The following is a 27,875-nucleotide window of genomic DNA, read 5'->3' on the forward strand; positions in this document are numbered from 1 at the left end:
GGGAGAGAGAAAGGGAGAGAGAAAGGGAGAGAGAAAGGGAGAGAGAAAGGGAGAGAGAAAGGGAGAGAGAAAGGGAGAGAGAAAGGGAGAGAGAAAGGGAGAGAGAAAGGGAGAGAGAAAGGGAGAGAGAAAGGGAGAGAGAAAGGGAGAGAGAAAGGGAGAAAGGGAGAAAGGGAGAAAGAGAGAAAGGAAGAGAGAAAGGGAGAAAGGGAGAAAGGGAGAAAGGGAGAAAGAGAGAAAGAGAGAAAGAGAGAAAGAGAGAAAGAGAGAAAGAGAGAAAGAGAGAAAGAGAGAAAGAGAGAAAGAGAGAAAGAGAGAAAGAAAGAAAGAAAGAAAGAAAGAAAGAAAGAAAGAAAGAAAGAAAGAAAGAAAGAAAGAAAGAGAAAGAAAGAAAGAGAGAAAGAGAGAAAGAGAGAGAAAGAAAGAGAGAAAGAGAGAAAGAGAGAAAGAAAGAAAGAAAGAAAGAAAGAAAGAAAGAAAGAAAGAAAGAAAGAAAGAAAGAAAGAAAGAAAGAAAGAAAGAAAGAAAGAAAGAAAGAAAGAAAGAAAGAAAGAAAGAAAGAAAGAAAGAAAGAAAGAAAGAAAGAAAGAGAAAGAAAGAAGAGAAAAAGAGAAAGGAAGAGAGAAAGGAAGGCAGGGAGAAGAGAAAGAAAGAGAGAGAGAGAAAGAGAGGGGGAAGGGGTGAAGGGAGAAACGGAGGAAGGGAGGAAGACATTACAAGCAAGTAACATAAAATGGTGATGTAATTTTATTCTTTATCGTATCTGAATCACATTTAGCAGGACCTTGCATGCAAACTATTGAATACATTTATCTATTGATACAGATCTAGTATCTTCTAAAGTAAATTTACACTTTTCTTTCTCTGCTGTTTCAATCAATATCTCCCTATACCTAATATTTTCAACAACTTCTAGCGCTTGCTAACAGTGCAATTTGGATTTTGGTATCAATCCACCTGAGGGCTTTCTGGTGAAGAATAGGTATTTTTTTCAAGAGTTACCCATAACAGTATTCCTTTTTTATTAAAAAAAAAAAACAAACCTCTGCCTATAGAAAAGTATTTTCTCTGCTCTTTTCTTACAAGGTCATGTGTCTGTTTAACATGATTTGCTTCTTAAAATAAACACTATACAGTTAAGTTCTGTTGCTGCAATAACTGTCAATGCCACTTGTGTTTTTGTTTTGGTTTGTTTTGTAAGGAGTTGCTGAGATTACAGAATCTGTAAGATGGATGTTTTTGAACATACCATTCCCCTTTCCCACCAGCACAAAATAATTACCTGTAATAGTGGTTTGTCACAACTAGCCTATTGAGAAAGGTGTATGTCACACTATGTGGTTTTGTGTCATTTGCTTTTCTTGAACTCTGTTAATTTAATGTAATTTACTTCAGCTCTCAGAAGGGCCTTCATTACTGTTTTACAAATATTACAACCTTATCTTAAAATCTGTAACTCGTAATAGTTCATCATTACTTGTTTTCATTTTTTCTTGCCCATTTGTCCTACCTTAAACATCAAAGCTATGTTTTGCAGGATTTAGCCTATACCTATGAGAAGTACTTTCTTCTTGTAGGATTTGCCACACCTCATTTCAGCTCTTTTGATTTCTCAGGGATTAGAGTAAGTGTAATATTAAAGCTCACCACTGACAGCTATGATTCATCTTCATACCTGTCCCTTAGAAAAATGTTTATTCTTTGTTCAGCCTTTCTTCTTTTTAATAGCTTGTAATTCTTCATTTGCTACTTATTTTGTACAGTCATGAATCTTCAGTTCAAATGTTTCTTAGATGTATTTTCTGAGTTTGTTTGGGGCTTCTAAGTTTTATATATAGTCATTTATCATTCAGTGCAGCTTGTCTAATCAGCCGTCTGTCACTCAAACTGATAGTGGACTGGCCCACTCATATATGCTTTATTTCTCACTTGGGTGTCTTTGAAAATCTTCTTCCCTTCCTCTGATAATGTGCAGAGGTCTACTCTTTTTACATATGCTCACCCTTTTCCAGGCCCCCAGTCCTCACCCGTCCTTCATGAGTTCAGAAACATCATTACTATTGAAGCATCATTACTATTGGTTCCAACTGTTCTACCACAATGTATGGAGTTGGCAGTGTGCTCATGGTTCCAGATATGCCTAGTTGCTAAATGTATTTTTCAGACTGAGCTCAAATATTTGGTATTATTCATGTATTTTCATAGCTGACAGTATTTTAACAAGCAAGTAGTGGTCACAGGAATATTAAACTCCTATCACAAGCAACAATCTCACCAGCTTCAATTTTTCCCCAAAAATCAATCTCTATCTTGTCATTCCTATGTAGAAACTTCAAAACCTAAACCAGAAAACATTGGAAAGGATCCTGAAGAACTCAAGCTCTTCTAAGAACATGGGTATATATACTGCTTCTAACTAATATATTTTAAATGTTTTAGTTGTCATAGAAATGTATGTTATATATCTAAATCAAACTCTAAGGCAGGCAGAAAGACCACTGCTGTCAACTGGTAAATGTATACTGGCAAATCAGTTCAAGCATTCCTTTCCCATGGTTCAACATAATCCAAGCCAAGATGTGCAAAGATTTCTTCTTCACTTCCAGCTTTGAGAAAGATCTTCTGTGGAAAAAAAATTAATACAGAAGTCAATAAGGGTGTTAGAAAGAATCTTCAATAGATGGTTTTTCTGTTTAAAGGGAGCTGAATTTTGACAGTTCTACCCACTGTGTTGGATCCTCTGTAGAACACGCTTTCATCTGTGCTGACCTTGAAATGTGAAAGCAAATTAAAAAGTAATTCCAATACTGCATGATGCTTTCAGTTCTAATCACTAGTTTACAATTCTGTTTTTATTTACTTTTTCAAGAGTAGTCCTGTATTAGGACTAGAACTCAAAATCTACATTTCCCTTCTGTAAGGGTCCATAGGTTGACTTTCTTAATAAAATAATTGTTTTTTAAACTAATGTAATGAAGCTCTCTATAAATGTATTCAAGCTGAGTCAATGGTTGCACTAATTCTATATAGCCAATTCTTAAAAGCATCAAAGCTTTCCAAGCTTGTAATTGTTTCAGAAGGCTCATCTGAAAACGCATAATATTCCATCTGGAAAAGTAAGCTGAAACTTAGAGATCAACAATTGCAATATTTTTTCTTCACCCACCCTACTCTCCACCCCCACTTCTGACAAATGTTTTACAGTAAAAAAACCAGAAGTTTTGATCTGCACTCCTGCTAATATAGGACAGTATTCTCACACAGGAACCACCCACAAGCCTAACTCCCCCAACATGATTGATATAGTACACAGCCTAATACATTTCTTTAATCACTGAATTACAACATTAATTTAAAAAGCTGTTATGGTAGATGAATATTAAAGCAGTGAAACTTTACCATTTACAGGAGTTTGGAAGCAAGTTGATATATATATCTATCTATATATCTATCTATCTATCTATATATATATATATCTATATATATATCTCAACTCATTTCTATTGAAAAACAATACTTAGTGTTTCAGAAATTCCTGAATCATTTCAAGTTAAGTCTCAATCAAGTGTTCAGGTCTGACCAATCTCAAATTAGTGTCATTAAAACTTCAGGGCTAAAGTTTCATAATAATCTAGATTTACCATCTACTGTGAAAGACAAGGCACTGACAAATCCAGTAAGTCAGTAAAAACTCAAACTCATGAAATTTAGGAACATTGGTGACAGCACACCTTTTCTCTCAGCTGCCAAGTGGTGCCTCCAATGTGCCTGACCCATGGAAAAGGGTCAGGAAAGAGAATCCATAACTAGATCAAAGCAGGCCTGTGGTATGGTGAAACAACTTATATCATCAGAAGTTCCCAACTTTTTTTTTCACTTCCCCCCCTACTTCCCCTTTGTGTTCCCTGATTCTTGCCTTCCTTCTCTTCCTGGTCCGGATCTTGTTTCCCTGTCTGTTTCTTCCATTGAGATCACATAACTCAAGAGACTCAGAAAGTAGGAGGTAGGTAGATTACTAGAACAGGTAGATCCTCATTCGGGTTACTGACAGTTTACTCTTCCTTCAACTCTATTATTACTTATCAATGAGCAGAGAAGATGATCAACACTCATAGAAAAGTCCTGGAGACGAAGCTTGGCCAAGCAGTATGGCACCAGAGCAAGCGAAAGCTACATAATGCTGTCTAAGCTGGTGTGTCAGTGTAAGGAAAGCAAAAAGAAGAAGCAAAACCACTACACTTACTACTACTACACTGCTATACCTGCACCCGGTACATGCTTGTGCATCATAAATAAAATTCACCTCATCAATTGGTACCCACTGGCTTATTGTTATCCTCCATCAGCGTCATTCTTTCCAGTGCCCACCCATATCCCAATCCTGACAGGAGCCACAGTTTTGCCAAGACATAATGAAGAACTAAACTTGGAAAGTGAAATGTAGCATTAATTATCAGCCAGACTCCAAGATTCAGCTGAATTAGAAACTCATTTCCATTTCATTGTATGGCTGTTTGAAACTTGAACATCTGAGTCCAGCTCCACAGGAAAGGTCTGTCTCTCATTCACACTGTTCAGGTCTAACAGCTAAAGTAGTCAAGATGGCAGGTTTCCTAACAGCAATTTTTCAAGTCTACAAAGTAGAATGAGAGACAGTTTGACCAGCTAGAAAGGTTACGAAGACTAAATTGGATGGTAGAGATTAGATGCTCCTGAGTGAATAGAGACAGATGCCATGAGTGCTCCTTTGAGCTTGGGAGGACAATACAAGGTTATGACTGCACTCTTTTAGAGTCTCAACCAGCAGAGTAGGTACTTGAAAGTAGTTCTGGATGATATCCTCATAGACATTGCTAAGTCATTTATTTTCTTAGCAAATTTTTGCCATAAAATGAAGTAATACAGAGCATCTTCATTATTTTATCTGGAGACATTTCATTTTTAATTAGACAAATCCAATATTAATAGGCAAAAAATTAGTCAGTGGTCATTATGGGAACATGAAGTAATTTGTCCAGTGTTGTTTAATTATTGCAAATAATACATTTAAAAGTTGTGTCTATTTCAATAATGTCCCATACCAATGTGTACAGTACCTCATCATGCTCAGAAGCTGCTTGATTGTCATATTAACTCTTAGGTATTTGTATTCCTCAGATGTGTAATTGCAGAACTGTTATGTATCAATTGCACTTTACCCAAACCAAAGCAACTGAAATAAAGTCATTCACACTGAGGTCAGTAGACACTGTAGTAAGCTCTATTATGAAGGCACTGATTTCAGGCAGTGCTACATTCCATAGAGACCAGAGATTTGTTACTAGAGTGCACAGTAAAAGGTGTATGAAGTTATTTTCAGATTGCTATTGTTAGTATTAATTTATTATATAATTTAGGGGATAGGTTATAGAAACAGAAACATAAGGAAGGAAAAATGTTTTATCCATTTTACCAATACATCCTGAAAATCCATTCAGATGGATTTTTTTACTCTCTATTACATGAACATTTCTTTCAGAAAAACAAAATAAAAATCTACACTTCTCATTCTATCCAATATGAATGATGTAGCCTTAATTACATATATTTCAGTCAGCTAAAAAGACCATCTACTTATTCTGTGCTGAGCATATTTGAGATCTTAAAAGCATCATGACACTGCATTTCGAGGTCTAGACTAATGCAAAAAGAGCTAACGGCAAAAAGATAGGTAGCTAGAAAACAATTACATTGTGTGTATAATTCTACTTATATAAGATAATATTCATATTAAAAACATACCATACCAGAAATGAGAGGGAATAATTTGGCCCATTGCTTCAGGGACTTAAAAAACAAACACACACACACACACACACACAGAGGACAAATATAGTAAGACATCTGCAGTGTAAAAGCAGTCTCTAGTTTTCTAGGATATTTCATCCTCCACCATGAAGTTCTCAGTATATGAATATTTAGACCCTGGGATGGTGTCCCAAACAACTACAGAGAATTGCTGGAGTGTGAAAAGCTGAAAACAATCACATATCCGTAATGAACTGACTGTTCAAAGTTGTGGCTGCAATAGGAAAAGATTTATCCTAGGAAGTTCAAATTCTGGCATTAAAGGAACCTACCAAAAACCTCACTGATCAAGGGAAAACCAATCCCTTTTCACATAGGAGAAAAAAATTGTAGAAAAGAAGATATTGAATATAATAAAAGGAAAGTTGACACTAGCGACTGCCCATTGGGTAATGATGATGAGGAAGTTTTATCCCTACAGTATTTCCCGGGAGGACAGGATATCAGGGACTTGGGCAGGAGAGGAACGGGTTTGGTTGGTTGGGGTGTTTTGCTTGTTTGGGTTTTTGGTTGGTTAGGTTTGGGCTTATTTTACTTTTACTAAGACCAAGAGAGGGTAATCCATACACACACATTACTGCAAAGCAGAAAAGCAAGAAAAAAGATGTTACATGGCAGACAGATATTCTAGGTGTTCTTTAATAGAAGCTCTTCATATCTCTAGGACCCCAAACTGCATCACATCTCTTGTTCTGTCAGACTTTTTTTCTGCAAGCAAAACTCATTTTATTTGCTTGACAGGGAAAATTTCTAATACAAAGTATCTGTTGCTGAAGAGTATTCTCAGTAGCTACAAGCCTTCTAAATGAATCTCTGGCTGATATCTGCCAACTGCTTCAGCAATGTGATTGTTATTAATGGGATGTATGATTTTCCCTCTTTGTCAATCTATGCAGAGCTTGTACAGTGATGCAAATTTCATTGTTGCCTTCATTATTGTTCTTTCTTTTTTCTTTCTTCTTGCTCAAGATAGGCAATGAACCGAGTAGTGATTTTTTTTTTTCCATCTTCTCACTAATATTCAGCAAATCCAACACATGCTCAATCAACATCAATCAAAATTACAAAAAACCACTGCTCTGAAGCAGCTGGTATCACTCTGCTCTTATCCCATTTAAACAATTCTGATATTTCTGTGGATGTAAATACTACACTTGTGGTGGCAAACATGACCATTAACTACACCTAATGTAGAATAGCTGCTATCCAAAGGTTTTCTTATGTGAACTGACACTTTTTATTTTTCATTTTGGCATTAAGGATCAACAATGCTTTTGATGAAAGACAATAAAGGAATGAAAGAACAGAATTACTTGATAATATCATAAACTGACACAGCCAAAGTTCAAACAGATGTTATACTACTATTGTCACTTGGTAATGAGGCCAGCAAAACAATATAATTTCTCAATAACGTAGCATTCTAGTCTTAGTTATATCTCCACATTGACCAAAAGCACATGTTTCTTTGGGGGGCAAAAATGTTCCTGCAAAATACCCCAGACACCCTTTTCTCAGTCATGTTTTGATTACCTTTGTGTGTTTCTTTAACCTATTTGAGTAGTTCAACATAAGTAGGCTGAGCCTAGGCATCAAGATAGGAAATCTTAAACTATGGTCAGCAATTTGTCCAGTAAAGACATAGAAAAGATCCCAAGACATCAAAGAATACTAGAAATTACTGTGCACATATCTGTCAGAGCTTCATTGTAGCAAATAACTTTGTAGTTTTACACCAGTCATAGACCCAGAACTGTTTAAAGCAACTGTAGAGAAAGCATACAGAAGACCCATGAATTCCTGCAATACACTGAGCAATATGGGGTTGAGACCTTTAATCTACAACAAAAGTATGGGAACTCAATGTAACATCAATCCTTAAAATGGTGGTCACTTCTCTGAAATCATTATCTGACTCATTAGAGTAGATAAAGTGCTAACAAGAATTACCGTAATCAGCAACATTCACAGCAGCCCAAATGATTTTATGATGAGAGAGAGGAGGGAATAATGGGAAAAAAACCACAACAGCAACTCTAAGTAAAGCAATTTCCAGATAAAAATTGATGCAATCCTGTCATTGTATGGTGTCAAATAATGGTATTCAATTACCATCTTCTGCAGTATAAATGCTCTCAGACAGTAACATGGAAAAATGAAACTTCTCCATGGTCCTGATATCCATGCTGCTAGCTTGCTTGAGAGGGTCAGAATCTTACCCTATCACAACATTCTCAGAATAAGGCACTGCTTGGTGAAAATACATGACAGAATCAAGCTCAAAGGAACTATTTAGTACTTACCCATCAATGTATTTTACTCTTAGTAGTATACATCTTCACTATAGTCAACACACATTTTTTTACATTTTGAGGATTGCTATATCTGAGCATGTATTTTGTGGTACCTTCCTAGGCAATACATTTTTCCTTCTTTGCTTTGCCCAATACTTTCTTGCTTAGCTTTGGGTTTGTTGTTTGGGGTTTTTTGGAGAGGTTTTAAGAGTGTGTATTGGCAGGGGTTTTTTTGTTTGTATTGCTTTGCTTGTAATTTGATATTTTGCTAAATATTTATGTTATGGTTATGAACAAGATGAAAAACAGTAGAGATAATTTCATTATAATGATAGAACAGAAATGCTGGAGTACCAATTGTGCTAGAATTGTGAAATATTTAATCAAGTTTAAGAATAGAATAGAAAAGGATAGGATAGAAAAGGATAGGATAGAATAGAAAAGGATAGAATAGAATAGACCAGACCAGACCAGACCAGGTTGGAAAAGACCCTTGAGACCATCGAGTCCAACCTATCATCCAACAGCATCTAATCAACTAAACCATGGCACCAAGCACCCCATTGAGTCTCTAAATAATAATATTCCATAGCTCTGCATAGACACTGTGCATTTTCCCTTTGACAGTATCATAGTGGTTTTCAGTAGCAAATAACCCAAAGTGCCTCTGACATGATATTATCTCCAAATGTACTTTTCATGTTTAACTGGTATATTTTGTAGTGAACGTCACATCACTGTACCTGCTGTAAAATAAAAACTAATCTGCTCCTAATCCATCTACAATAAGATGACAAATAAATGAGGGGGGTGGGGGTGGGAAATGACTCTTTGAAATGACATTATAACAAACCATGACTGAAAAAGCAGTATTACAAGCATTACCCATTGACTCAATACCCTCAGGCAAAATCATGTGTAATGGTATTGATGCAAAATAGCACAGTGGAATTCATTCTAATAATTCTGTGCATGAATGATTTTTTTAAGCCAATAGAAGGCAGAACCATAAATTCTCATTTTGTTTTACCACTGTTCTTGTCTTGTGCTTTTAATCATAAATATGATATTTGAATGTTTCTCTCACAACTATTCTCTAGTTATAGACTTATTCATATTAAATTCCTAAACAATAAAAAGTAGATTAATTTAGTAAAATAGAGTAATTAGAATCTCCTAGGCAGGTATCCTCTTATCATGGACTGACAAAATAACTTCAGGCTTTCTACACACAACCCACTAGAACAGGTGGAGCAGAAAGACAAAGACCAGTGATGAAGAGCTGGCATTTAAAATAAATAAGTATTTTTTTAAACATTAATATTATCTATTGACTTAACTGCACAGACACCATTTTAAAACTAAAATTTAGTTTGCAAACAAGATTATGATATGCATAAAATGGAACTATTCTCTATTTAAAATGACAGATGTGTGGTTATTTGGTTGTAAAACTATATATATATACACACATACATACATATATATATATATATATTAATAATTACAAATGTTCCACAATAAAGAATATAACACATTACCATACAGATTACAAGAATGTTTCCAGTTTTAGGAACACAAAATGAATAGCAACTCAGAACTTCCTATCTAATAGGAACAAATTTAATCCGTTGAAGAGGACATTGTTACAAAGAACAACAAACAAAATCTTATTGCCCCCTGTAGTTCTCCGACAGCCTGTGTCATTAAAAATATCAACGGGGATTACTTCCTTTTCAACTTTAGCTATAATTCTGTTTTGCTTTAAGTCTATTATTTACAGTAGCTTTAGCTTGTCAAATACAGCAGTCCTGAGGAGTAGGATTTGGGAAAGCTGGTTGATGAGAAATGTGCACTTGTAGTGCAAAAAGCCAACTAAGCGTTGGGCAGCATCAAAAGAAGTGTGGCCAGCAGGTCCTGGGAGGTGATTCTCCCTCTCTATTCAGCTCTAGTGAGATCCCACCTGGAACACTGTGTTCAGATTTGGAGTTCCCCAACGCAAGGACACAGAACTTTTAGAGCGTGTCCAGAGGAGGACCATGAACATGATTGGAGGGCTGGAGCACCACTCCTACAATGACAGGCTGGGAGAGTTACAGTTGTTCAGCCTGGAGAAGGCTCTGAGGACACCTGATAGCAGCCTTCCAGTAATTGAAGGGGGGGCTATAGGATATCTGAAGAGAGACTTTTTACCAAGGCAAGTAGTGATAGAATGAGTGGTATGGCTTCAAACTGGAAGAACCTAGATTCAGATTATATGTTAGAAAGAAATTCTTCACCATGAGGGTGGTGAGGCACTGGAGCAAGTTGCTCAGAGAAGACAGGGAGGCTCCAGCTCTAGGAGTATTCAAAGCCAGGTTGGATGGGGCCTTGAATTACCTGGTCTAGTAGGTGTCCCTGCCTATGGCAGGGAAATTGGAACTAGATGACCTTGAAGGTGCTTTCCAACTGAAACCATTCTATGATTCAAAAGGGATTAAATATAACTGAATAAACATGAATTACATGCAGACTTTGTAAAAATGAACAACCATATACTATGTGTGAAACATTTAAACTGCTAAGAGAACAGCAGGGAGCACAGTTTGGAAGAAAATGCATAATCATTTTTTAATTTACCAAAAAAGATTATTTTAATTCTTAATTAAAAAAAACCCAAAACCAAAACCAAACAGACCAGGTGCAAAAAGAACAAATTCCCCAAATCACATGTGAAATTTCCACTTTCTGGAGAGGGGGAAGAATTGGAACACAAATGAAAGTATTTGCTTCTGCTTACAATGACTCAGGGTTTAATGGTAGTAATGATTGTATGAACAACTGATCACACTGGAAAACAATATTATAAATTTTGGATCTTTATGCTTACTTTAGCTTTAATCCAGCCATTATTGCAGACATCTAAAGCAAACTCTGCAGCTGCGGCATGTTTAATTCATCAAGATGCACTCATGGCTAACTGTGTTGCCGTTATAACTTCATAATTCTAGAGCAGCATCTGCCAAAATAAGACTATAACACCCAATTTTATAAGAATCATTAAAAAATGTGTGTTCAACTGTGCAAGTAAGCTTCTGCAAACATCTTTTTCTGTAAAAAGGAGTATGGAGCAAATATTCTCAGATGACACAGGGAAACTGCTTTTGACACTATTGAATGCACATGTGACTACCACATATCTTTATGTAACGAAGGGAGGGCACAGAATCACAGCCCGTGCTACACAGTTTTGAGAAATAACGTATTGAGTAGTGACTCAAAAGAACCGACACTTGGAAAACAAAGCTGGCTTTTTACTTGTTCTGGGAATTGCAGGTAACAGTCTAGCCAACTGCAGTCACTGGTCTCAGAGCTGTTTCCATCCTCTAAGCTGAGCTACCACACGAGCATAACTTTTTCCAACCAACACGGTCATGTCAGGTAAGACTTATTTCAAATAAAAGTCACTGGCTTGTAACTGCAGCTGTAGAAATAGTGGTGTGGTAGCAGCACAGACTTAGTTTCAGCCAGAAAAAATTTTGCATATCATGAGGGTGGCTAGAAGATTGACTATACTTGCCATGCATGGCTGAATGGGCTGTCTGCTACAATAACTATGGTTATGAAGCAACTACTTGGACTAAAGATGGGTAGCAGCAGAGCTCAGCAGACATATGTACACCCTCGAGCCAGCTCATCAGAGCATTACAGTCATACAATAGTAATTTACCTAGTCTACTATCACAATTTCATTTGGATTTTGAGACATACACAAAGAGAGACAAAGCACACCATGTGTGAAGAGTCAGTTAAGGATTTTCCTAACTAGAAATGCTTTCTGCAGGCAAGTGGTTAAAGACTGTACAATGGACTGCCCACACTTCACAGTGTGGAAGAGATCCCAGGACAAATTTCCCCTTTCACAGTTATACTGGTTTCTGATGGAAAACTAAATAGCCTGTTAAAAAAATCTGGGTGCATACAATTTTACTATTTTTACTGTTACTGTGCAGCACTTAATGTTTTGCAAAGCTGGGTCCCATTATAAAGTTTTCAGAGCATCTTGTACATTCAGTATTCAGAGCAGTTATATAAACCGCCTCTCTTGCTACCCGACCACCATATATCACTTAATGCCATTCAAATTCACACAATGGTTTTTAAATGCAAAAATTGTCACCAATCATATACAGTCTTCTGTAACAACAGAAAACATTAAGGCACCTATTTTCTATCTTAAATTTTCATGGGAAATAAAACTAATAACTGCTTTCTGCTTCAATAACTCTTAAAAGCAACACTGAGCTTGTGACCCTCCTCTTACAAAAACTCAACAGCCTGAAATGTTAGTGCAACTATGCTAATAATTTAATCAATCTATTATACCCCAGGAACCTCAGCTACTCTTTTACAAAAAAGGAAAAAAAAAGAAAAAAGCAATGCTAATTATTTACATCACTTCATTTTGATGCCTTGAACTGCATGAAGTAATAATTGGACTTAGAAGTGATTTTCTGGAATATTGTCAAAATATATGAGTTTATGTAGAATCCAAATCAAAATCTACGTGACATATTCAAACCTCAGATCCCTCAGCAAGCTTTGGGTTCCCTACTGGGTAGTGGTGTGATAAAGGTGCAGGAAAGAAACACTTTCTACAGGGAATGATCCAGCCCTGAAGCTGTTTTCCATGTTATCTCTATGACCCTCCCACCATGAAACAGGAATAGGGGAAAGTACATGAAACAGTTTAAACTATTTGATCCTACCTGTCACTCAGCCCAACTCCTACATGCTTCTCATATGCTCAAAAGATAACAATTTGAGGAAATACATCATTCAGAATTTCTGATATGGAACAGTTGAAACTATTTCCTCTCTTGTGCAGTCTTCTTCTAAGAAAAATGGGATGTAACAGACTCGTGCCAGGTTTTGTTGGCTTCGAGTAATTGCTGAACAGCAAATGGCATCAAGAGTGAGTATACCTTGAATGAAAGGAAAGGGCATTAGAGAGTCCCACTACAGCTGAAACTGTGTGAAGTACAGTGAGGAATTTTTAAACATTCTCCTTTACCGTAGCTACAAGAAATAGTTTCCAAATAATTAACCAAAATATAAAAACAACCAAAGAGCAGAATGTTTTCTGACAATATGGATTCTAAAGTATTTGATAATGGTAGTAGTTTTAATCTAATTCAGAAAAGGGAGTTTAATTAAGAAAGTAAGAGTACAGTTGATAAATACTGCATCCTCTACAACCTTAAAGGTCTTTTCCAACCAAAACTGATTTTTAAAATTCCCATTTATCCATGGTGTAAGTGGTGGGCCTGAGCTTTGCATAGCACAATAATCTTTCCAAAGCACCTTCTGTACTTATGTTTGGGGCACCCTCACACCAAATTCTGTAGAAAAATATGATATATGGATTCTGCTGGCTAAGAATCACTAAAATGGAACTTCCTAGGATTCCCAGAGAAAGGACAGTTCTAGGGAGCAATATTGCTATTTAATACATGTATAGCCACACAAACGTAATATCCTATTGCTTTGTGAAGGCAAAACACTAAAAAATTTGCTTCAAAGGAATTTTCCTACTCACCTAAACTTGGGAGTTTCATAAGCATGGTACAATTATCAAACTATTGCTCTGAAAATATAATCCAATAGAACACAGTTTACAAGGCACTATGAAAAAATCTAATTCTCTTTGAGCTCCTGCCAGCTTGCCCATCTCAACAATTTGTTTGGCACGCTACTGGGAACCTGTGTTCAAATAAGCAATTTTAATTACATCAAAGGAAATGTCCCCAGAGTTTATTGGATCCATGAGTCTGGAGTAGCCAGCCAAGCTTAGTGCCTCAGAGCTTAGTGCCCAAGAGATTTGTCTGAGATTTGGAGGTTTGAAACAGTCTGCTTTGTGGGCTGTTTCCAAAGCTAAGATTAAAAAAAAACAACCACCACAACAACAAAACAAACAAACAAACAAACAAAACCCCAAAGCACACATTTCCTTTTGCAGAAAGTGTTAACATTTTGACTTTCCCTGTGATTAAGGGAACAAGCAAATTTTGAATCATCAAAATTCTTCATTAAACATTTGTTCTGTCTTCTTGTTATGGGGAAAGGCAAAATGCTGAATGATCAAAATTCTTCATTAAATGTGCCTACTGTGGTTAAGTACCCATTTTTGCTTCACATTTATGTTGTGGGAATTAGGTTTTACTGTTGGGAAGTGAGCTCAAGGAAGCTTGAATGAGCTGCTTAAACCTATAGAGAAAATCTGACTACAGTGTGATCCAAGCTGCAAGCTAGTCAAACCTCAGGACCATCCTTCTTCCTCAGGTGATATTACAACATTCTCCTCTGCTACACAACTGATGCTTCATGCCAAATGTCAAAATTTCTTGTCATGTCAGGATTAAGAGAGGAATCAGAAACGTTCAGAGAACATGAAAACTTGAAATTTGTTTGAATATGCCCTTTAATGTCACATGTCTTAACGGGTACATGATCTTTTGGCTGACTGTGATCACATCAGTGTAGCAGCCTGACACAATGCCCTATCACAAAGTGATACAAGAAAAGACACAGGTACTGCCAGGCAAGAAGGGAACTATTTCAGAGCTTTTTAAAAAAAGGCACAGACTAGGTAACTTCCAGATGCTATTTCCAGTCTGCATATGAATGCATTCCATACATGTTAACAGATGTTCTGGATTCTTTCCTTTTGAGCTAAAATACCAGCAGTTTATGCAAGATGTTACACATACATTTCACTTAAGACTTTTCCAAGCTCAGTGCTTGGACAGTGTACAACTCTGAAGAATATAACTGACAAAGCATCACATTATTTTCAGCCTTCTCATTTGAACTCTCTTTTAAACACTAAGTTATCTAGACAGTGTTTCCTCAACAGGAGTGGAAGCTTGTGGGACAAGTATCTTCACAATCATCAATGTAAATGTTTCAGATACTAGTGACCATGTATGTCAGTGTTTTACAGGCTGAAGAGGGACCTTTTATATCCAGTGACTACATACAGAAAACCAGAGTGAGCAGAGAGAGCTTCCATCAGCCAGACTGCAGCAAATCTACAGCTGTTTCTAACAAAGATTTAGTATCTGAACAAGATCTCCAAATGGATGATCCATGAGGAAGAACACACAACAGTCTGTTATTTAACAACTGAAAGCTGCAACCTCAGATAACATCCATGGACACAAAGTCAGAAAAAAGAAATTTAGGGAGGAAGGGAGGAAGAAGAAAGGAAGGGAGGAAGGGAGGGAGGAAAAGGAAGGGAGGGAGGGAGGGATTAAACTAATATATTTACATTCCTGTGGAATTTTAAGAGTAATAATGAACAAAAAGGTTTTGCAGCAAAGATCAGCTCACAGCAAATATCAGACTAACAGAAATTAAAACAAAATTAGCTTAAATTAAAACCACAACCTATCCTGATAAATTTTTAGGAAGGCAAATTTCATTTTAATGCTACCAGCCTAGAATCTAAGCAATACTCAGAACTGGTTCATTTTTGTTTCAGTAGAAAGACATACTTTATGTCTTCCAGGGCTACAGCAGCATCCTAGGTAACTGCAATATAGGCAGTAAACTGATCACTATGTTATATAAAAAACCCACACAACAAAATAACAGAAATCACTGCTTATGCTCTTATTAGCTCCTGATTAAATCTAGACACAATGACTGTTGTAACCAAAAATTCTTTATAGTGGGTTAAGGGATCAATGACCCTCAGTCCATTCAAGGCAGAGGGGTATAAAATAACCAGTGATGCCATCCAGTACTTCCTGTATAAATACCTTAATTTTCTAAGGAAGAATCTGTTGTTCAACTGACCTGACTTATCTCTCACATAGAAAATACAATTTTCTTGATTTTTTTTTTCCCAAAGCTCTTCTACATTACTTAATATATTGTTCACTCATTAACCAGGAAAGTTTTACAGTGAGAATTTTATTGGCCCAGTTCATAAATGTGTTGTGCCATTTGTAGCCAGTTCAACCACAGTAATATAAAATGCAGGGAATATACAATTTCTTATTCCTGATGGCTGATAATGAACTCCTTCACTCCATAAATGTTGAAATCACTCTAAGTTTTGATCTCCAGATGATGTAAATCTGGAAACTTCATGAAGGCTCCGAGGAGACCTAATTATGGCCTTCCAGTATCTGAAGGGGGCCTACAAGAAATCTGGGGAGGGACTTTTTAGGGTGTCAGGTAATGATAGGACTAGAGGGAATGGGGAAAAAAATAGAAATGGGTAGCTTCAGATTGGATGTTAGAAAAAAGTTCTTCACCATGAGGGTGGTGAGACACTGGAACAGTTTGCCCAGGGAGGTGGTGGAAGCCCCATCCTTGAAGGTGTTTAAGGCCAGACTGGATGTGGCTCTAAGCAACCTGATCTAGTGTGAGATGACCCTGCCCATGGCAGAGGGGTTGGAACTCGATGATCCTTGAGGTCCCTTCCAACCCTGACAATTCTATGATTCTATGATTCATACTTCTATTTGGTATATAAAAGTGCAGATTTCCATGGCTTCAGGATACAGTTCTAAAGAAAGACAGATTTGTACATTTACTCATCTTTTTATGAAAAAGAGAGAGATAATTGGTAGTAAATTTTCAACTTGTCACACTTTTCCTATCAAAGGCAGGTCCACAAAATGCCTGTTTGGGCTTTTTTATGGAACTGAAAAAAATAATGAGTTTGATAGTTGCACATTGTCTTTCAAAACTCACAAATATATTAAAAAATATTCACAGTAGGAAAAAAAAAAATCAAGGCTGAGGAATAATTTCACAGTGTAACTTTGTAATGAGTCCCTAGAGGAAATATCTGTTCCTTTTGTTCCCTTCTGCAAAGCTATGTAATTGATTCCTAACTGCTTTGTTAATGCTCACTATTCCTGTCAGAATCCCTTTGGAAATACATTAAAGTAACCAGGACTCTCTCCTGATGCAACCCCTCAAACGCTGGAACCTGGGAGTCTCTGACACACATCACGTTTCAGGCAGTAGGCCACAGTGGAAGCTGCAGTGCCAAAGGGCTGATAAATATTAATACAGAGAAACAAAGTACACCAAATTACATATTGGGATGTAGAGCAAACCAGGAAACTGTTGTATTTTATAACAAAAGACACTCTCTCAACAAGTTTTATGTTCCATTAAAAAAATAAATCAAAAACTCAAAGCATATTTGCTTAACATGGTTTATTAACTTCTTTTAGAATCATAGAATGGTTTGGGTTGGAAGGGATGCCCAAAAGTCATCTAGTGCAATGCCCCTGCAGTGAGCAGGGACATCTTCCATTAGATCAGGTTGCCCAAAACCCTGTTGAGCCTCACCTTGAATATCTCCAAGAATGGGGCCTCAACCACCTCCCTGGGCAATCTGTTCCAGTGTTCCATTACCCTCATGGTAAAGAACTTCCTCCTAACGCCCAACCTATATCTACTCTTGTCTGATTTCAAACCATGGTCCCTTGTCCTATCACTACAGGCTTTTGTAAACAGTCCCTTTCCAGCATTCCTGTAGGCATTCTTCTGGTACTGTAGTGCTGCTATTAGGTCTTCCCAGAGTCTTCCCGTCCCCAGGCTGAACAATCCCAACTCCCTCAGCCTGTCTTCATGGAAGAGGTGCTCCAGCTATCTGATAATTTTTGTGGCCCTTCTCTGAACCCATTCCATCAGGTCCATGTCCTTCTTGTGTTGAGGGCACCAGATCTGGACACAATACTCCAGGTGAGGTCTCACCAGAGCAAAGTGGCATAATTACCTCTCTCAATCTGCTGGCCACACTTCTTTGGATGCAAAGTTTGCAAGATTTTAAATACTAACAGGGAAATGTTTTCAAAGAAAGGAGTTAGTCTGCATCAGGACTGAGAATTAGTTTGCTTCCCTCTGACTTTTCTTTTTGCTGTGCACAGACACAGATTAGGGAAAGAAGAGTGAAGTAGTGAGGATTTGGCCCAGCTCCTGAATTATACCCCAGTGACTGTTGGGGTTGTACACACTGCCTGGACAGAGCCAATGACATCAGGCATCATCTCCTGAGCTAACAAGGAGAGAAGCATGGCAAAGATATGATTCTTTTTTTTTTTTAACCTATGTTGTCTAATTAACCTTAATTAATCTTGTGTTGAGGGATTTTGAGCAGTTTGCACATGGGGTATCCACTTCCTGATTGGTTTTAACATTGAAAAGGGAAGGTCTCCTACTACAAAGAAAAATGTCCGTATGAAATACCTATATTAATCTAAATCTAAGAGAAGGTAGTGATGACATTTCCATGTTTTTGTTGTTCTCCCCTTGTCAAATATTTTGCTTTTCTTTTTTTTTTTTTTTTTTAAATAAAAGCACTAGAATTACGGCAAAGATTCTCTAGTCTTCATAATTAAATTAAGGAAAAAAATAATTAATGATTTGGGTGTGTGTTCCCTGAAACAGCACTAAAGCTGCTAATTATTTTCACCAGAGATTTTAATCTTAGTAAGTGAATGACCCTTAAAAATTAATCAACCTTGGCAGCCACAACATATTGCAAAGTCCTCCACTATGGGTCATTATCTCAAATTTCACAGACACCGTCGCTGAGTGATGCACAATCTTGACTTTATTACACACTGGGTGGCTGCATGGAAGGCATTTTGTTCAAAATGTCCTTTATGGTGTGGTGGTTTTAGGCTATGCCTTTAAAATTTTGTTACAGATCTTGAGCAGAAAAGTAGAAAAATATAAATGAATCACTATTGGGTGAAAAAAGGAAAACTAAAGATTATTCTAAACAATTTTATTGGAGAAAATATCTAGTATTAGATTGGCTGTACCGAAACAATTCTTTCTCTTTTCTGATCTCTTCTCTGCTTGCTTCGCTTCGGAGAGATTAATCAGCTTCTGGCTGACCTTGTCTGCATTATTTTAGTTAAGTCTAACCACTGTTTTCTCTCTGCTCCTTTTTTTCTTTGGTACAGGAGGTGGGGAAGCAGTGGAACAGCTTCCCAGGTCTTTTTGACCAGGGTGGGAGGATGTTTCATGTTGTTTGCTAATTGTAAATATCTGTATAATATTGTAAATACTGTATATTTTGTACATATTCATTGCATTCCATTGTAGAGTGCAGTTTTGCTTGTAAATATAGCTTCCATTTGCTACATACTGAGCTGGTCTGGCAAAGTTAATGCTGGGGGGGAATTTCAACCCACCACATATGGGAATAACTTAGTAGAAAAATAATGAAATTAAAAATAAGGAAAACCCTCAATATTTTAATTCAACAATTAAAAGGGAAAGGGAGGTGGAGTTCTCCCTCCTTCTCTTCAGAATGACACTACTTCATAAAAGATCCTCTTGTAAATAGATCATAAGTTCACTGCTGCCTGGTCTGAAATTTTTCATATTAGGTATCTGCCTCAGAAATTCACAGAATCACAGACTCACCAAGGTTGGAAGAGACCTCAAAGATCATCAAGTCCAACCTGTCACCACAGACCTCATAATTAAACCATGGCACCAAGTGCCACGTCCAATCCCCCCTTGAACACCTCCAGGGATGGTGACTCCACCACCTCCCTGGGCAGCCCATTCCAATGGCTAACAACTTTCTCAGTGAAGAACTTTCTCTTCAACTCCTTCTTTCCTTGTGGAAAGTTTCTGTTGTTTAACTATTTTTGAGAATGCAACAGAGACAAGAGGAAGCTTGTCAAATCTATGAATTTTAAGCCCTTAAATCTTTACTCCATTTTTTTACTTGAAAATTTGTGAAGGCAAGAGCATCTTGCTTCTCAGAGGGCATTGTGAAGATAAGGTCATAATTTATTTCTGAAACATCCTGGCTAGTGGAAACTCACATTTTCTTTCTCAGAAGTATTTGAATGGTATGTCTCATGTAAAGCCTAAACACAATGTAGAAAAAGTAATACTTATTGGTGCTGTTCCCGAATGAACACCATCCATTTTTTATTACTGAATGTCTAAGGGTTCTGGGTAAAGGCAGCAGATAAAATGATATATAATTGTACCCAAGGCAGGCAAATTTGGCTGCATAAGACAAATAACATTGGCATTTCTTAAATTCATTGTATTTCCCTAGTATTGTTTTCTGTTACACCCAAACCCCAGTTTAACAAAGCACATATTAAGTTGCAGATAATAATGTTTGCAATATTATATCAAGGCAAAGAGTTTATTTTTGAATGCTTTCATGAAGTAAGAGAGAAAGATATTGACATAATCTCTGAGTTCATGAAGAAGCTTCCTCCCTTAGATGTTTTATAGCATATTTATCTATTCTGTGATTTTACATTTTCTTTTGAAGCATCTAGTATTGACAAATTTTTGAGACAGGATACTTGACTGAATGGCTCATTAGTCTGATCATTTCAGCAGGTTTCTACATGAACTGAGGATGCTCTAGTATCTGAGCTTGGCAAACATGTACAGAGAAGCTGAAACAGAGTTTGGGCTTAGATCATTGCTGCAACTCACAAACAATGAGTCAATACTGCATCTAAGCAGAGATGCTAAAAGCAGTGTCCATTCTGTATGGAATATACAGGAAAGATTAATGTAAAATCTTGTCACAGTATGTTTGCTTTTCCCTATAATGATATCAATAAACAACTTCAGCATTGATTCTTGCTTATTGTTAAAATGCCCTAAGACAATTAAGCCAGATAAATGCAGAGGTCAGTACAACTGCAACCAAGAGCATTTAGACCAGAAATACTACCTATTACTACCAAGACTGGCAACACTGACTAAACAGAACTCCACACAGACTTTGGAATGTTGGGTTTAAAATGCAGGATGATCCCTGATCTCCACTCCATACCACAACCTACAAAAACTTCCTCAGACCTCCTAGCTGAGCCTGTACCACTCAATATAGCTTCTTCCTGAAAAATACCAACACAATCCCTGTTGAAATTGTGCCTGGGACACAGAAATGTCCTTTCATTCTAAAATGGGACTGTAAAATACTTTTTCCAAATACTTGCAGATAAGTTGTTCTTGGTTTTGTCGAGGTTGTGCAGTTCCAAACGTCATTGTCTTGGTTTATTGTTAAATTTCAGAATTTACCTCAACAATGACAAAAAAGATTTCTGATATTACTTTTTAGATGTAATCAGGCTCTGCCAGTGAAAATAAATCTTATGAAGCTGGTGAATTTTTATCACATAGAATCAAGCTAAAATATTCTGTATACTCTAATAGCAAAAATAAGCTGAAAATGTAGGATCAGAAATAAAACTAAGACAGATTTATTTCTGAGAATAAACAGTACCTTTTTCCTGTCATATAAGGCATGGTTATCCAATATCATCTTCCTTTCATGATTGGCATACCTCCTCAAATCACGTCCAAATTGCTGTAAAAGATAACAAATATCAGCAATTCTGAAAAACTCAATCTGTTACCCTTTGTATAAGAGATCCAACATCAAACCAGATAATAAACTAACATGTAAAAATTACCTCCATTAAGACTATCATCTGAAAGGATAACATTTTGATGGACAACGGTCATGTACAAAGCAAATTGTACAAGAAAGTAAGCCCATGACAGACTTCCACAGTTTGTAGCTGAATAACCTCAACAGGGAGTAGGAGCTAGTGAGGCAGAGAAAGATAGAATCATTGCCTACTCAACATCCCAAAGTCAATTTTTAGTGTTGACACCTACCTATAGAGTTGAGAGAAAGGCTCTCAAGTAGCCAAACACTTCCAGAATAAGGACCCCAAAGTCTGTAGGATCTAGTCACAGAATCACAGACTCACCAAGGTTGGAAGAGACCTCAAAGATCATCAAGTCCAACCTGTCACCACACACCTCATGACTAAACCATGGCACCAAGTGCCACAACCAATCCCCTCTTGAACACCTCCAATCCAAGGTCCAAAAGGAAAAGTGACTGAATTAACTCATCACCTCTGCAGGAGAACATATCAATTTTCCTAGTCTAAAACATCTTGATTCCAATTAACCAGAGTAGAACACAGTGGCACTACACCTGTACTGCTTCTAGAACATCAAAAAGATCAGGGGATCTCTGTTATATCATGTAATCACTCCCTAAGAAAATTAACATCAGTAGAACAGATTTTTAACAAATAATTCTGTTTGGAGAGAGAATAATCATTTGAGTTTTGAGTTGAGTTTGCATTTACATTTTTATGGGGGGGGGTTGTTGGTTTTTTTAGTTCAATTTTAAAAATATGGCACTATTTTATGTTATACCCACTGGCTACAGTGTCTACTGTGAAATAGTTATCATTTCAAATTTTCTTATTAAAATGCATTTTACTGAGGTTCAAATTTTTTACTATAAAATGCTCAATTCAAATATAACTAAACCAAAATATGTTCTCTATCCAGCGTTTTATCTAGAAATAAAGATGTCAAATTATTTTCATTTTCCTACAAAACAAGTACCAAACTAGAACATCCTTTCCTCAAATGTTTAATTTCCTGTGAAATTCGGTGACGCTTTCCAAATCATGTCTCTACTCCATAGCCAATTAACTTGCTTGTTAGCACTAGCATAAGGTAAAAAGACAATGCAACCAACTGAAAAACCTAGGATTTCAGTCCATGAACCTAAACACCAAGCTCTGAGAAAAATAGATGTTCAGTTCTCTAAAGATACATCCACAAACATCAGTGACAACTTCATCAGCTCCAACCTATGATCATAGGTTGATGACAGCAGGAAAAGTGTTGTGTGGAGAGAAGGAACATTTTCTAAAAGTCCATGATCTCTGAGTGATCCTGCAACAGCACAGATAGGTTATCAATGCTAAGAAAATACAGGCTGTTGTGGTTACTTACCCTGGAGCCTGTCCAGCCTAACAGAGCATATGCATATTGTTCAAACGGGGTTACAACCAGATCCACACGGATTGCCTTCCAGTCTTTTACTTCTGCCATATCAATTTTCTCTGACATGTTGTAGCTGCTGCTCTCTGCTCTCGGCTGATACAATTTTAAAATTGCAAAACACTTCTGGAAACGATCCATGGCATCAACATCTCTGTTTGGTAGCTGTTCCTTTGCAAATGTTGATTCAATGATATCACAGTATAGGAGTAAGCCCTAAAGAGAAGACAGTGCTCACACTGAATTTCTGAATTGTTTTTATTGTAATTCCAGGATTTCTGGATAGCTGTCTTAAAAATCATGTAAATGCAGTTTCAGTACAGAACCATGCCAGGACAAATCTGGGCTAAGCAGAGACATAAACCAGCTGCAGCTTTTTGAAAAACATTAGCAGATCCTTTGAGGGAAATCTGCAGTGTTAGTGATTTGCATTTCTTCCCCTCCAGCCTTTCCTCCTAAGCTTTTTGTAGTTATGACAACAGAAATTTCTGGGCAAGGGGATTGATGCTTTCCCATTTGGCAGACATCTAGAAAAACAGATTAGTCCAGGCAGTCTTGACAGGTTCCAAACAGAGCATTTGGGCTGTCTCTGTTTGTGCAAGATCTCCTTGTAGCAAGGTCTGGAGTCTCCAGAAAGATGAAGGAAGTGCATCAAAAAACTGTTGATCCTCAAGAGCCAGACTTCATTAAAACATACACAAGATTTCCATTTTATAATAAAGAACATTCAGAGTGAGAAAAATGGAAGTAATAGAGCATTGTAAATTAATTCCCTCTAATCCATCACTGTTGGGAGGAAAGAGGTTGTGCTTTCTTCCAGCTTTGTTCTGTAGCCAGCAACTTTTCAAAGGCTGCTGGAGTCTCAGTGAACTCTGCACTATCCATTCTAGGCCCCTGGGAAAAGCACCTGTCATACCTTCCTGTCTCTGTGCCTGTTCTTTGTATTTCTAGGCAGCTTCCAAGGCAACTGTCACAGTTTATGTGTCCTCTTTGTTCAAATGACGCTGAAATCTCCCCAGTTTTGGTGCAAGAAATCAAGAATTAAAGCCCATCTTTAGAGGGACTACAAAAAAAAAAAAATGGAGTTCCGAGGCTGTGTCTTCTATGTGAATACATTATGAATATTTTAAATATATTTTAAACATTTAAAATATATTTTTAATATATATTTTAAATATTTGCAGATGGCCACAGCTTACAAGTGTGACTAGAAAAATATTTTAGGACTATCTCTGTCTGGATGATTCTGTTGGTTTTTCTTCATAGTTTGTTGGCTGTGCAGTTTCTAAAATTAATAGTAAGAGTGTGAGACTATGTAGACCACTTAATATCTACTACAACTTTAAAGAAAGGGGAAAAAAAAAAAAAGAGAAGAAGGAATTAGACAATAATTACAGAAGTGTCAGCACAAGCAGTTGAAACCTGATTCAAAGCCAGGATATCATCTTTAAATATGAGCCAAAGCCTAATTCATATCCGTTGGGATAATGTTTCCAATTAACCTAATTTGATTAGGCATTGGGCTTCACTATCACCCCATACAAGTAAAGATGAAATGGCACTTCTGTTTATTTTGGAAAAGTACTACCTGAAGGGGTAGTTGGCTGTGGAGAGTGTGGTATGTTTTGGCTGCTGCTAGCTGCAGAACAGCAGCCTTCTCATTGCTCTGCATCAGGGAATCTGCCACTCTTTACAAATTTCAGCTTGATCTATACGCCATAAAGTGCTGTAGAGCTGGTTTACACGACTGAGTTTTAAAATGTAGACGTTTTCATTTCTCAAATTTACAACACCATCAAACTCAAATGTATTTTTTTAGGGCGGTTATGCTAATACTCAGAACAATTTTCCATTTTTAGAATGATTATGTACTTTTATTTACATGGAATGAGTGCTGGTAAATCAATAGCATTGATGCTGGATTAACTCCACAATCAAACTGAGAAAAAAGTGTGAATTTTCAAAAAAATATGAAATCAATAACTGAAAAAAAAAAATCCATTAAAACACAGCAATTAGCATTATTTCTAATTCTAATTAAAGTAAATCCTATGCTATTTTTAATGTTACAAGCTGTCATTATTCATTATTGTTGGTAGTTGGATTAATTTTTTTAAAGCTATGTAGTACTGTGTCCAGTTCTGGGACCCTCAGTTTAGGAAAGATATTGAGTTGCTGGAATGTGTCTAGAGAAAGGCAACAAAGCTGGTGAGGGGTTTGGAACACAAGCCCTGTGAGGAGAGGCTGAGGGAGCTGGGGTTGCTTAGCCTGGAGAAAAGGAGGCTCAGGGGATACCTTATTGCTCTCTACAACTACCTGAAGGGAGGTTGTAGCTAGGTGGGGGTTGGTCTCTTCTCCCAGGCAACCAGCACCAGAACAAGAGGACACAGTCTCAAGCTGCACCAGGGGAGGTTTAGGCTGGATGTTAGGAAAAAGTTCTTCACAGAAAGAGTGTTTGGCCATTGGAATGGGTTGCCTGGGGAGGTGGTGGAGTCGCCATCACTCAAGGTGTTTAGGAGGAGACTTGATGGGGTGCCATGGTTTAGTTGATTAGATGATGTTGGATGATGGGTTGGACATGATGATCTTGAAGGTCTCTTCCAGCCTGGTCTATTCTACTCTACTCTACTCTACTCTACCTGAAAAAAGAATCCAGTATGTTCCTCTGAAACGTATATTTTGTTGCTCTTGATTTCCTTCTGAGACAGCTTAATGAAGTGAAATTTGGGCTGGTTTTTTTCTTTTATTGTTGTTTGTTTGTTTATGTGTGTGTGTTTTTTTCCAGTGAAATACCTATAGCTAATCTAAAACAGGATGTCAGCATGGTAGTTCAGAAAAATCTCTACATAGTTGAGTGTAATAGCTCAAGGAGCTGATGACTGGGAGCAGTCAGATCTGTTAGGGTGAGGAATTGTTAGGAAATGGCGTCAAAGGTTTGAGGAGTGACAAAAAATTGCAGCTGGTGCATAAACATGCAGCTGCCTTGGTCCATTTTTCATCTTCAAGTTCCCTGTACACCAGAATAGTCTAATTTAGTGACAAGACTGGTGGAGGGACTGGTGGGAAAGTCTTAGGAGAGGCTGAGGGAGCTGGGGTTATTTAGTCTGGACTCAGGGGGAACCTCATCACACTCTACTACTACCTGAAGGGAAGTTGTAGTAAGGTGGGAGTTGCCTTTTCTCCCAGGCAACTTGTGACATGAGGGCATGGCTTGAAGCTGTGCCAGGGGAGGTTTAGAGTAGATGTTAGGAAGCACTTCCTCATGGAAAGGATAATTAGACACTGGAATGGACTGTGCAGGGAGGTGGTGGAGTGGCTATCCCTGGATGTGTTTAAGGAAAGATTGGATGTGGCATTTAGTGACATGGTCTCATCAGTGTGGTGGTGTTAGGCTGGACTTGATGATCTCAGAGGTCTATTCCAGCCTCAATAATTCTGAGATTCTGGGCATGTTCTGAACAGGCTGGTTTTGACAGAAATGGACATACCAGCACCAGAGTCCATGAAAGAAGATGTTGCCTGCTGTCTATGCCATGTGCATTTGTGAGGGGGGAGAGAAGGAGGGAGAGAGGGGGGGAGAGAGGGGGGGGAGAGAGGGGGGGAGAGAGGGGGGGAGGGGGGGGGGGAGGGGGGGAGAGGGGGGGGAGAGGGGGGGGAGAGGGGGGGAGAGGGGGGGAGAGGGGGGGAGGGGGGGGAGAGGGGGGGAGAGAGGGGGGGAGAGAGGGGGGGAGAGAGGGGGGGAGAGAGGGGGGGAGAGAGGGGGGGAGGGGGGGGGGGAGGGGGGGGAGAGGGGGGGAGAGGGGGGGGAGAGGGGGGGGAGAGGGGGGGAGAGGGGGGGGAGGGGGGGGAGAGGGGGGGAGAGAGGGGGGGGAGAGAGGGGGGGAGAGAGGGGGGGAGAGAGGGGGGGAGAGAGGGGGGGAGAGAGGGGGGGAGAGAGGTGGGGAGAGAGGGGGGGGAGAGAGGGGGGGAGGAAAAGGATGTACGTGTGCACCCACTACAGATACAATACACAGTGAAAAGATCAGATGTCAGAAAAAATCCCTGCATCTCCACGTAACATGTATCAGGTAATGGAACACTTCTGCCTACTTTAGGCAGTAACCTCACACGTAGGATAATCATATTCAGCCCCATCCTCTGCCTAAAGTGATTTAAGCCAAGTTCTCCCAGGTCCACCATGTAGTCTATTTTAGGTGCGAATGTCCTCAGCTCCTGCTGAATTTTAACCAGAACACAACAAAAAAAATCATAATGCATTGTGTCAAAAGGTATGACAATATATGTTCACAAAAGAGCTTTGGACCCTTATGGGGAAATTGTTCATCTGAAAGAAATAAGCTTTTTATTCTGGCCTCTTAAACTGTTTCTGTATCTTGCCTTAGAAATAGGTTTTGTTGCAGCTGAAATCCAGCTGTCACTCAGTGATGAATGTGCTGCTATTCTGTGAACCCTGTTTACAAAAAAAATGTTTCCAGCAGTGAAAAAGTGAGATCAGTTGCTTGCTCCTCATCATCCAGCTTAATAGTATATCAAGCCTTCCTCTTCCTGATCTGCTCACCTCAACAAGGGTGAATAATAGAGTCTAAACTAGACTACTAATATACCAAAATAAGTAAGAACAGGCAGGCACCTGCATTTCTCACTTTCCTAAAAGCCAAAAGAAAAATGTAACATTACAGTTACATGAATGCAAAGGGAGAAAAATAAAGAATGCAGGACTATCTGTAATAACAGTGTCTCTTCCTTTATTGGAAGTACCTACTTAACAACAGGAAGAGTGCTAAATATAGCTACTTAGGTTTTTAGCAAAAAATTATGTCCTTACATAATATGTGAATGAGGCTGCATTGA

At 38.0% G+C, this 27,875-nt stretch overlaps 1 protein-coding gene across 1 annotated transcript in view; it reads right to left on the minus strand.

Moving 5' to 3' along the window:
• Positions 1-2,243: 2,243 nt before the first annotated feature.
• Positions 2,244-27,875, minus strand: part of DNTT (DNA nucleotidylexotransferase) — a 98,423-nt gene continuing 72,791 nt past the window's right edge. The window contains exons 11-13 of the mRNA XM_068139627.1: positions 22,977-23,240; positions 21,433-21,516; positions 2,244-2,622 (exon numbers count right to left, since the gene is read on the minus strand). Coding sequence (XP_067995728.1) covers positions 2,536-2,622; positions 21,433-21,516; positions 22,977-23,240 — 435 coding nt within the window. The 3' untranslated portion in view covers positions 2,244-2,535. The remainder of the gene's footprint in view (positions 2,623-21,432; positions 21,517-22,976; positions 23,241-27,875) is intronic.

The sequence above is a fragment of the Melanerpes formicivorus genome, unplaced genomic scaffold (assembly GCF_026170545.1).
Source record: "Melanerpes formicivorus ecotype bairdi unplaced genomic scaffold, bMelFor1.0.p_v2 SCAF_6, whole genome shotgun sequence".
In the NCBI taxonomy this organism is placed as follows: Eukaryota; Metazoa; Chordata; class Aves; order Piciformes; family Picidae; genus Melanerpes; species Melanerpes formicivorus.